The sequence below is a fragment of the Miscanthus floridulus genome, unplaced genomic scaffold, assembly GCF_019320115.1.
Source record: "Miscanthus floridulus cultivar M001 unplaced genomic scaffold, ASM1932011v1 os_2151_1_2, whole genome shotgun sequence".
Taxonomy (NCBI): domain Eukaryota; kingdom Viridiplantae; phylum Streptophyta; class Magnoliopsida; order Poales; family Poaceae; genus Miscanthus; species Miscanthus floridulus.
Window position 1 is genome coordinate 47,662 of NW_027098126.1, and position 12,339 is coordinate 60,000.

Below are 12,339 nucleotides of genomic sequence, written 5' to 3' on the forward strand. Positions count from 1 at the left end.
CACTGTACAACTTACATGTCCCAAAATAATTGTATCTCTTGCTTTTGGATGAATCATTTTTAATTTTTAACTAAATATACATAAGAAAACTAATATTTATGATGTGTAATAAGTATCTTAGATTTAATAGTGAAACATATTTTCATAACAAATATATTAGAGCATCTCAAATAGTTCCTACAAAACAGTTGGTGTAAATCATTGAATTTTTCAAGTGGCTAAAAAAAGTTATGAGTATATTTATTCGACAACAATTTTAAAAAAAAAAACTTGCTTCTATAAAATATAGAAGACAAACCACGTTTATATTTCCTTTTTCTTTTGTACATTTAAATTGAGCATCATATCCTACTCTTTATTCTTCCTCACGTTTTAGCCGTGGATTGGCCGATCAATACATGCATGTATATTTTCTGCACCCTTGGGCCGATTTAGTGGAGAAACATTGGAAGTTGAGACACGGAGTTGTTGGAGATCGCTTTTTTTTATCTTACAAAAAAAATCAAGATTAGAATTGGGGTTTCAAAACTCTTGGAGATGCTTTCAGAAGATATAAATGTTAATAATATTTTCTATAAAATCTAATCAACAAAAGACAAGATGTGCAGTTATTTTTTGTACGGATGAAGTGCCTTTGACGGTTTGACCTGAAGACACTAGTTAGACTGTCTCCAACAATCGCTACCCAAAATACAAGACCCATTCCATGTTTGGATAAGGCTACAGGTAAAGAGTTCAATACCTATTTTTTTGTTTTCTCCAAAAACAAGACTCAAAAGAGAATCATTTTTACAAATAGGTCTACAGGAAAGAGGATACTCAAATTTGGGTTATATCTCTCCTAACACCCAAAATAGATCTTATAGGTATTCTGTTGGAGATCCATTTTAGATTTGGGTCTCCTCGTGGATCTCCCGTTGAAGACAGGCTATTCCCCTACAAATACAGCACCGCACTGTCTTTTGAAAGACATGTCTTACTTAGCCAGAACTAGAAGCCTACGACGATATGCCTTGTCTTCTTCTCGTTGTAGTTGCGCTGCTGGTGGCGGTGGCAACGACCACCGTAGCAGCTGATGCTCCAGCGGCGAACATCGCGTTGCCCGGCTGTGAGAGCAAATGCGGCAGCGTCGACATCCCCTACCCCTTCGGCACCACCCCCGACTGCTACCATCGTCCGGGCTTCTTGGTAACCTGCAACTCTTCGAATAATGGCCATGAACCGAAGCTGTTTCTGGGCAGCGGCCTCGGCGACGAGCGGCAGGTGCTGCACATATCCGTGCAGAACAGCACGGTGCTCATCAGCAGCAAGGTGTGGTTCTTCAACGTCTGCAACACGACCATGACGCCGATCACCGTCCTCCCCGCCGGCCGGCCGTACGTGCTGTCCGCGGCCTGGAACCGCCTCGTCCACACCGGGTGCGGCTTCAACGCCTCGTCGTGGACGCCGCCGGAGGCTGACGATCGACCGTTCAACACGTGCTCGTCCTCCTGCCCCGAGGACACGCCGCAGAAGATACGGCACGGCAGGTGCGACGGCTACGGCTGCTGCGAGGTGCCCATCCCGACGGGCGGCCTCACGTCTTTCCGTGCCCAGTTCCGGTGGACGGGTAAGATGAGAACCGCAGGATGTTCGAGTTCAAATTCAACGACGTCGTCGCGGTGGATTGCGGCGGACGCGAGCGTCGTCGCCGTGGCGCGCGAGTGGTGGCACGACGGGAATAACCGGTTCATGCTCAAGATGTCGCTGCTCGCCGTAGGGCACGCGAGTGGAATAGTGATCCCGGCCATCCTGGACTGGGCGTTCGATAACTCGTCGACGTGCGAGGAAGCGGCGCAGGGATCTCACTATGTCTGCATCAGCAAGCACAGCGAGTGCGTCAACTCCGCTGTTGGCAGCGCCCACGGCTACGTCTGCCGGTGCCAGCGCGGCTACCAAGGCAACCCCTACGTGAGAGATGGATGCGAGCGCCCACGAAATGGACGTCGTCTTCGAGCTGGTAAGTTTAATAACCAGACACTAGCTCCCCTGTAAGAGCATCACCAAGACACTCCCAATCTTGATTCTTTAGCAAAATTCAAAAAAAAAATGCTCTCTAACAACTCTTACCTCAACTTCTAATCTTTCCTTACTTGAGAAAATCGACCTAAGTACGTGGAAATATACATGTGCGTATCGGTCGGACAATCCGAAGGTAGAAGGACGTGGGAAGGAATACGGAGAAGGACAGAGTTCTTAATGTAAATGCAGAAAAGAGAAAGAAAGTATAAAAGTGGTTGGTGTGTGAGATTCCTGATGTAAAATTGTCTTCTATATTTTAAAAACGGGATTTTAAAAACTGTTGGAGAAACTCAACAAATATGCTCCCAACTTTCTTTAGCCACATGTAAAACTTATTGGTTTACTAACTGATTTTTTAGAACTATTGGAGATGCCCAAAAAATTAATTGGTAAATCAATGAGGTTTTCAAGTAGCTAAAAAAATGGATGCATATTTGTTGTATTTCTCAAGAAGTTTCTAAAATCCAGCTCCTAGACAATTTTGCATCGGGAATCCTGGACTCTTTGCAAATCACCTTAACCACTTTTATATTTTATTTCTTTCATATGCATTGAATTGGGAACCCTGTCCTACTCCTTGTTGTTTTCCCATGTCCTTCCACCTTTAGATTGGTCGATCGATACGTGCATATATTTTTGCGGGATTGGGTCGATTTTCTCTAGTGCGGAAAGACTGAGAGTAGAGATATGGTATTGGAGAGCAGTTTTTTTAGTCCTCCCAAACAATCAAGATTGGAAGTGAGTTTTGGAAACTCTTGGAGATACTCGTTATAAACAAAACAAGATCCAACCTAGGAGGAACTGTGCGGTTTTTTATGAAGAAGACCCTTGTAAGTCATTAAGTTTTATTCTTAATCAATTTTCTTTAACCAAACATTTACAACAAAAAATTATAGAGAGAATGTATTATTTTACAACATAAAAAAATACATTATGATAATTTATTTATGTGATATTGCAGATGTTAATATATTTTTTCTATACATTTTTGTTAAAATTAGACAGATTTAACTTAAGACAGCTAAAATCACTTACTATTTGTAATGGAGGGAATACTGAATAATCATTTCAAGAGATTTTTAGGGGTGGTTACTAAGGTAACCCACGCTTTTATGAACCGATCTTATAAATCGATTTTCTAAGACAGGTTTGTAATGTGGGCCGTATCTAGAAATAGTTACCACATAAATAAATTATAACTTTTTCAAATAAAATCGAATAATGAGAAACTTTATAGCAAATTTATAGAGTTCAATGAGATTTAAAAATTTGCAGATCTATGGGATCAAATATTTGTTACAAACTCTCTATCTATTGAAGACTAAAGGTTTGGTTTCTTTTTATTCCTAGAGATATGTCATAGGGGGCATCTTTTAAAAAGTTTTCTAGAGAAGAGTCGTAAAGACGTGTTTCCATCAAAAGTATCCCAGGGAAGGTTCTTTTGTTACAATTTGCAATTAATAGACATGTAGTGGATGGTAACAAAGGCTTGTTCGAGCCTTGAGGTGATGGGTTTGAATTCTAGAGAGCACATGCGCATAGGCTGAAAATCGTGAGAGCTCAATAACATAAATTACATCTAAATTAGAAAATTACTCAGATATGACGTTATGAAAGATAAAAAGTAAAACTCTAATTTTTATCTGAAATATCCATTTCTATTATACATTATTAAAAGTAAACTAAAAGAAACGAAAAGAACACCTTAAATCTACATATAAATTACTCAATATGCTAGTATGACACTAATAATGCATTTTAAGTTGATTTAATAGTACATTGACAAAAATTATGTAAGTTGCTATTTTATTAGTTAATAAATTTGTTACATTTTGACTTAAGTATTATAACCTATTGGCGTTATTTATAGTTTAATTGTAAGCATCGTATATATTTTTTGATACAGAAAATTGATGGTTTCATAAACGAGGCTACTACAACACTCATAATTCTTCTTTGATACAGGAAATTTAATTAAACATGGTACAATTTTTTTGAAAGAATAAACATGATATAGTTATATGTCGTTGAATTCAACACCTGCTACCTCCTTCTAGCAAAGTTATTCTACATTCTTATTTTTATTCAAATTGATTCTTGCTCAACCCTCATACTAACTCAGCGATTCTAGCAGAATAATTAATATTTCACCTTATTTGTTCTACAAAGCCATCATATTGAATTATTTTGCTGCATATCTACAGGGATAATATTTGCTGCCGGAGTTGGCATTGGTATGTGCCTTTTGATTGTGGTTTTTGGAATAATCTTTGCAACCAAAAAACTGAAGGCCAAGAAAATGAGGGAACATTTTTTCAAACAAAACCGAGGGTTGTTGCTCCAACAGTTAGTAGATAAAGATATTGCCGAAAGGATGATTTTTAGTTTGGAGGAGCTTGAGGCTACACACAGGTTTGACAAAGCACGCATCTTAGGAGGGGGAGGGCATGGGACAGTATATAAAGGCATACTCTCAAATCAACATGTTGTTGCAATTAAAAGGTCAAAACTTGTGATCCAAAGGGAAATTGATGGTTTCATAAATGAGGTTGCTATCCTTTCTCAAATCAACCACCGAAATGTTGTCAAACTTTTTGGATGTTGCCTTGAGACTGAAGTTCCACTACTAGTTTTTGAGTTCATTCAAAATGGAACACTATATGCCCATCTTCATGTTGATAGCCCCCTATCTATTCCATGGAAAGACCGTATAAGAATTGCTTTTGAAATTTCTAGTTCTTTGGCCTACCTTCACTCTGAAGCTTCAATATCAATAGTTCATAGGGACATCAAGACAAGCAACATATTGATCGATGGTCATCTAACGGCGAAAGTGTCAGACTTTGGTGCATCTAGAGGCTTAGCTATTGATCAAACAGGAGTGACAACAGCTGTACAAGGAACTTATGGGTATCTTGATCCTGAGTATTTCTACACAAAGCGGTTGACAGAAAAAAGTGATGTCTACAGCTATGGTGTCATCCTTGTGGAACTACTTACTCGGAAGAAGCCAACTGCTGACATGTCATTTGATGGTGTTAGTCTAGTAGCATACTTTATGTTGTTATTGTCTAAAGAAAGGCTAAGTGAGATACTAGATCCGCAGGTCATCGAGGAAGGGAAACATGATGAAGTGATGCAAGTGGCAGGAATAGCAGCATTGTGTTTGCAAATGAAGGGCGATGATAGGCCAACAATGCGGCATGTGGAGATGAGACTTCAGGGGATCCAAAGTTCAAAAAACAGTTTTCAGGAAAATGTAGAGGTTATAAAAATGGAAAATGTGGAGGACAACATTACCACTAGGCGATATAGTATGGAAAGAGAAATTTTGTCATCAACAACCCTGCCTCGTTGATCATGTAACAATAAGAGGCAAAGCCAGCTAGTTTATTCAGATCCTAGTATAACCATTTGGAACGTAACTTCTTTGTTATGGGGCTGTTTGTTGCACCCTATGTAGCTTGGTGCTTCTTTCAATGATCCTAGGTGTTCGATTTTAGACGCCTAGGACATGGATCAATGATGTAATCCAAACATGTCCTATGTGTATATAGGCTCTAGATAGTGGCATGAATCCTGGTTGTTAAGAAAAATTAAAGAAGCTTGTTTTTAGGGGTACCTCTGAAGAACTCTTGCCACATCAGAGCTCAACAGTATCGAAAGACAACACTTGAGAATGAAGATACAAATTGTTTTATTTTCTTTGTAACCTTACTCTTTTTTATAATATTCCCTCCGTCTTGAAATACAAAATATCTAAGTGATTTTCAAACAAAATAAGGAGTTTGGCAAAATACTATCTTGTCCCTCACTAATTACGATGGAGTAGTTCAGTTGTCACTTTTCTTAGTTATTGTCTACTATTTTGGGTGACATCAAGTTTAAACAGTCTCAGTATTTCCTAAGAAAAAAGACTGAGGAGAGAGATGGTTGACGGCCTAAAATATCTTATATTTGGGTACAAATTTTGAACTCAGGATTCCTTATATTTCATGTTGAAGGGAGTATTAATATATAGCTTGTATGGGCCCATCACCTTTTGTTACATAAAAAAAGATGCAAATTTCAAATACAAATAGTTCCAAGGTTGACTGATGCGAAGATGAAGCAGGATACTGCAGCAGCTCTATTCTCTCCATTTTTCCGTGTTCAGGTTTCCATTATGGTTGATAAAAAAAATTGAGACAATTCTCAAAGGTGCCACTGGTTTGTTAACATTGTATATTGAATTAAGGGTAGCTTGTTAGAATTTCAAATGTTGAGAAGACCAGTGTTCTAGCACCGAATTGGTGAACATCAACACGAAACTTACTTTTGATTCCTGTGATAATTATTTATTTCCTTCAACCTTGAAGACAGCTAGGTGTTGACAATAAAAATTGTGCCAATAGAGAGATTGGACTCCAGCAATAAGTTACTGGCGTCAAAGAGATAGAAGAAAATATTTGGCGCCACAAAAATCAAAGCCCAAGCGAAGAAAGGGCAAATCTGGGCTTCGCCCTGCCCATATCCTCCAGGCCGGTTTCCCTATAACGTGCAATGGCCAAAGAGCCCGACACAGTGAAAAACCGTCCAGCCTATTCTGAGACCCAGAACAAATCGGTTTTGGATATATTTTCAACGTGGAAAACTTAACGATTGCGTATCAGACATGTTTTCTACTAGGATAAGACTATCCCTCTATATAAACGAGAGGATCACGACCGATTAAGAAATCTAACTTTTAATCGTCAAAAAACACATCTACTATCCTTTTGTCCTAACTCTCTCTACCGTTATTATTCTTCACGTCGCTCGACGAGATTCTCTACCCATACTGTTTCTGCCGCCTTACAAAAGACTCCTTGGTGTGGGGGTTGGGGGGGGGGGGGGGGGGGGGGGGGGGGGGGAGGGGCTGTACTGATGATGCGAGTATTAATAGGATGAACTACCATACCACTTGCTCTCTGTGACCGTTGTTCGTTCAAAGGTCTTACTCGAAGCTTAACCCAAGGGTAAGACACTTCCGGGTGAATTTAACAGTAACCGGTGCTAGACGACGTTTCTTTCTGACTTTGAGATCGACTATGGTTATTATTCGGCCATTGCAAACTCTGCCTATATAAACCTACCAACAAGAGCAAATGCCGTCTGGCGTCCGGTCGTCCACGGTAAGCAGCAGTCAGCCGTCTTCCACTTCGAAAGCCGTGTGTGGCTTCTGGACAGCCCAATTGGCACCGACCCGTAACACGTTTTCTCCACTGGCTGCAGCCTGCACGGACCGTCGCGCCCACAGCATCTTCTTACCCACGTCAAAACCCGTCAGCCCGACCCAACCCAACCTGCCAGCAAAAACCGTCGACGGCCCAAACGCACCCTCCAGCTTCCACTGACTCCTGACCTCGCGGCCTATAAAGACGGCCCACCTCACCTTCGCATGTCATCAAGCCAGACCAACCTCAGACTTCCTCTCTCACGAGTCACGAATAGGTTCCAAGAACACACGCACAGGGCTCTCCAAGATGAGCGTGGAGATCCTGGACGGGAGCACTGTCCGGAGCTTCGTGGAGGACGAGGGCGCCTTCAATTCCTCGGTGGACGGCCGGTTCGCCGCGCTGGACGCCGACCACGACGGCCTGCTCACCTACGCGGAGATGGCCGGGGAGCTCATGAGCCTTCGCGTGCTGGAGAAGCACTTCGGCATGGACGAGGCCGCGGTGGCGGCCGAGGAGCTCGGGGCGCTGTACCGCGGCCTTTTCGCGCGGTTCGACAGGGACGGCAGCGGCAAGGTGGACCGGCACGAGTTCCGGGCGGAGATGAAGGAGGTGATGCTCGCCGTGGCCAACGGGCTGGGCTTCCTGCCCGTGCAGATGGTCGTCGAGGAAGGCAGCTTCCTCAAGGTCGCCGTCGACAGGGAGCTCGGACAGCTCGCCATAATGCTCACGCGCGTGGGATACTAAACTTGCTCCTACTAGTATATAGACTGGTGGAGTACTAAATTTTGAAGTGTCACAAGTCACAATATATCACACAACTGCAGTTTTTAGTTTTTGACGTCGATCGAGTTACCAACATAGGTAGTGTGCACTGCTTGATACTTGTTCTTTTATTACCTTTTTTTTAGATAATGGTAGATTAAACAACCGGCTTCATCCTCAAGAACGAATCAGGCCACGAGTTCAATACAGAAAACCCTCAACGTACCAGCTGACCAAAACAACGACGACAGCACAAAATCAGTTCTTAACCAAAAAACTAAACACTAAGTCTAAGAGCATAAGGCCATCTGAAGAAAGCAGAGCACTGCAGAGCCGCAGTCTCTAGCTTCTGGCATCCTTAGACAATAACCTCCTTTATGTCTTCACTTCTTTGTAGCAGCCCCCACTGCCACAGCCAGTGCGTGGTTCTGAACACGACCTGCAAAATAGATTTTGGATTGCATTTGTCAAATACTAATTCATTTCTTGTAAGCCAAAGCGACCAGCACAATGCAGCAGCTCCTATAAGCAACAAGCTTCTAAATTCTCTCCCACTTTGTTTGTGCCAAGCACCAAAAATATTTCATGTACTCGTTGGTGGTTTTAAACCAAGCACCATATGGATAGCACGCCACAAGGCATTGGCCATCACACAATCAAAAAACAAATGTTGAATACTCTCTAGTTTAGAGCAATAACAACAATTTTGGTTTCCCCTCCAATTTCGTTTAGCTAAGTTATCCTTTGTTAGAATTACCCCTATCCTCATAAACCATATAAAGATCTTAACTTTTAATGGAATTCTAAGACGACAAATGTCCTGAGAGACTTTGAGGCCATTGTTTATTAGGTACGCATACATGGATTTGACCAAGAACCTTCCATTAGAATTCAAGTCCCAGCAAAAGGAGTCCCTGCCATCCTGTAAATTAATACTCGCAATCCTACCAATTAGGTCCTGCCAATCCAACAATTTGTTTCTCACTAACGCTCTTCTGAAGGTGATGTTAATTGGTACCAACCGTAGAACCTCAGCACTGTAGACTGCTTCCTGCTGGCGATATTGTATAGGGATGGATAAACCTCTTTCAAAGGAGCTCCCCCTAGCCAACGATCCTCCCAAAACCTGATTTGGGAGCCATCCGAGACCTTGAATCTTCCTAATCTCAGAAACTGCTCTTTTACCCCCATAAGACCCATCCAGAAGTGAGAGTCCTCCGGTTTCTTAGTCACTTGAGATAAAGTCTTATTTTTAATATACTTATTTCTAATAAGTTCCTGCCAAGTACCATTTTGATTCAAAAGTTTGAACAACCATTTACTGAGCAGACATTTATTTTGGATTTCTAGGCTCTGGATGCCAAGGCCCCCCTGTTCCTTAGGTTGGCAAATAATTGGCCATCTAACTAACCTATACTTTCTCTTGTGTTGATCGTTTTGCCAGAAAAATCTTGATCTAAAATACTCAAGCTTCTTTAAGATCCCCTTAGGAACCTCAAAGGAGAGCATGAACATAGGAAGACTAGACAGAATAGAATTGATCAACACTAATCTACCGCCAACTGACAACATCTTCCCCTTCCAACAACTAAGTTTTTTCACAAATCTTTCCTCTATGTTCTTCCAATCTGTGTTATTCAATTTCTTGTAGTGCATAGGGAGCCCAAGGTACCGGCATGGATAAGAACCTAATTCACAACCAAATAATTGTGTATATAGATTTTCCTCCTCCTTTGCCTTACCAAAGCAAAAAATTTCACTTTTGTGGAAGTTAATCTTAAGGCTAGATAATTGTTCGAACATACATAGAATTAGTTTCATGTTTGTCGCTTGCTCAATATCATGGTCCATGAAGATTATTGTATCATCCGCATATTGTAGGATAGATAACCCATCTTCCACAAGATGTGGAACTACCCCATTAACCTGCCCATTTACTTTGGCCCTGGCAATCAAGATGGACAACATGTCCACCACTAAGTTAAACAAAACGGGTGACAAAGGGTCACCTTGTCTAAGACCCTTTTGTGTTTGAAAGAAAGGGCCCATCTGATCATTGATTTTTATACCCACATTTCCACCCTGCACGAAGGTTTTAATCCAATTGCACCATGTTTCGGAAAAACCTTTCATGCGTAAAGTCTGTTGCAAAAAAGACCACTTGACTTTATCGTAAGCTTTCTCAAAGTCTATTTTGAATAAAACTCCATTTAGCTTCTTCCTATGCATCTCATAGATTGTCTCATGAAGAATTATTGCCCCTTCCATGATATTCCTACTCGGCAGGAAGGCTGTCTGGGATGGTTGAATGATTTTTTGGGCAACAAGAGCAATTCTATTTGAGGCTACTTTTGTAAACATTTTGAAACTGACATTAAGCAAACAAATAGGTCTGTATTGTTCTATCCTGTTTGCTTCACTACCCTTTGGCAGCAGGATTATAGTTCCAAAATTTAAACTATGCAAAGGCAGCTCACCCCTATGAAAGTCCTCAAATAACACCATTAAGTCACATTTGATCACCTCCCAGAAAACTTGGTAAAACTCAACTGGAAAGCCATCTGGCCCAGGGGAAGTATTATGCTTCATTTGGAAAATAGCCCTCCTAACTTCAGCCTCGGTAAAGCAATCAGCTAGGATTTCATTTTCCAAATTTGATACTTGAGGCATATCCTCAATTCGTGACTCATCCAAGAACATGGTGAGTGCCTTGGAAGGACCAAATAGGTTTTTGTAATAGTTGGTGATATACTTTTTTAGATTAGAATCACCACTAATTACCCCCTCCTCCTGTTCCAAACGGAATATCCGAGTTTTCCTATGTTTACCGGATGCCACTAAGTGAAAGTATTTGGTATTCGCATCCCCTTCAAGTAAATTCCTGATTTTAGCTCGTTGGTACCATTTGAGCTCTTCTTCTCTTAGGAGATCAGCAAGTCTATTATTTAACACATGTTTAAGATTTACTTCTTCTTCATTGAGATGTATGTATTCTGCTTTTTTGTCTAATTCATCTAACTTATCTAACAACGCTTTCTTCTCTTTTTTATATGCCCCACCAGTGTTCTTCGCCCACCCCCTTAAGTATTGTCGAAGCCGCCTAAATTTAGCCTGCCATCTTTCTAAAGGGGTGTTACCCATCTGCACACTAGCCCAGATCTGTTTGACCATGTCCATGAAACCTTCTCTAAGTAACCAACCAAGCTCAAATTTAAAGTAAGGGTGGGAGTTACTAGAAGAAGGATTTCTTGTATCCATAAATAACGGCGTATGGTCCGAGATTTCTTTGGTTAAAGCCTAAACAGATGATTTGGGGAACTTTAATTCCCACTCCGTGGACATTAAAATTCTGTCCAACTTTTCAAAAGTCGGGTTCTGTAGGTTATTTGCCCATGTAAATTTCCTACCCGAAAGGTCTAGCTCCTTAAGATTGAAAGCGTCTATGATAGCATTGAAAAGAAATGGCCATCTGTCATTGTAATTAGAGTTGCTTTTCTCCCTTGGCCCCCTAATGATGTTAAAGTCACCCCCTAAAATCATAGGTAGCGACTCCTTAGCACACAGGTGGCCTAATTCCATCAAAAAACTTTCTTTAAGACTGGGTTGGGCAGCACCATACACAGAGACAAGTAGCCATTGGAAGCCATCATCTTTGTTCCTGATCTTAAACTTAACAAAGAACTCTCCTTCTTCTATTTCTCCAATATCAAACGTGAGAAGATTAATCCCCAATAACATACCTTTGGACCTGCCCCTCAGAGGTGAAAGGATCAAGATGCCCAAGAGGGGGGGGGTGAATTGGGCTAATTCTAAATTTTCTTGTAATAATTAAAGACTACGGTTAGCCCAATTAACCCCTTGTGCCAAGAAAAGAGTTTCTATTAATCTAAAGCACAAAGGACTTGCAACCTATGTTCTAAACTTACTCTATCATGGCAATTCTATGAATGTAAAAATAAGTATTGAATTACTCAAAGTAAATGCTCAAAGTAAATGCTCAAAGTAAATAGAGAGAGAGAGGAACGCGGCGATGTTTTGCCAAGGTATCGGAGAGTCACCACTCCCCACTAGTCCTCGTTGGAGCACCCGCTCAAGGGTGTAGCTCCCCCTTGATCCGTGCAAGGATCAAGTGCTCTCTACGGGTTGATTCTTTGACACTCCATCGTGGTGAATCACCCACAACCGCTCACAACTTGAGTTGGGTCACCCACAAGCTCCGCCAGGTGATCACCAAGCTCCCAATCACCACCAAGCCGTCTAGGTGATGGCGATCACCAAGAGTAACAAGCACGAACTCTTACTTGACCACGCGAAGCCT

The 12,339-nt window shown here is 41.4% G+C and overlaps 2 protein-coding genes across 2 annotated transcripts; both read left to right on the plus strand.

Moving 5' to 3' along the window:
• The first annotated feature begins 1,008 nt into the window (after window positions 1-1,008).
• LOC136534660 (wall-associated receptor kinase 3-like) lies at window positions 1,009-5,419 on the plus strand. The gene is made up of 2 exons (XM_066527052.1): window positions 1,009-1,999; window positions 4,266-5,419. The coding sequence occupies exons 1-2, from the start codon at window positions 1,009-1,011 to the stop codon at window positions 5,417-5,419; spliced, it is 2,145 nt and encodes a 714-aa protein (XP_066383149.1).
• A 2,093-nt stretch (window positions 5,420-7,512) lies between these two features.
• Window positions 7,513-8,003, plus strand: LOC136534661 (uncharacterized). The gene has a single exon (XM_066527053.1). It carries the CDS (start codon window positions 7,566-7,568, stop codon window positions 8,001-8,003), a length of 438 nt encoding a protein of 145 aa, XP_066383150.1. The 5' UTR covers window positions 7,513-7,565.
• Window positions 8,004-12,339: the final 4,336 nt, after the last annotated feature.

What these genes read in the sequence shown, in the direction of transcription:
- LOC136534660 (XM_066527052.1), top strand. Translation starts at nt 1,009, where the DNA reads ATGCCTTGTCTTCTTCTCGTTGTAGTTGCGCTGCTGGTGGCGGTGGCA. An exon ending in TGGACGTCGTCTTCGAGCTG is followed by an intron (nt 2,000 to 4,265) that starts GTAAGTTTAATA and finishes GCATATCTACAG; the next exon opens with GGATAATATTTGCTGCCGGA.
- LOC136534661 (XM_066527053.1), top strand. Translation starts at nt 7,566, where the DNA reads ATGAGCGTGGAGATCCTGGACGGGAGCACTGTCCGGAGCTTCGTGGAG.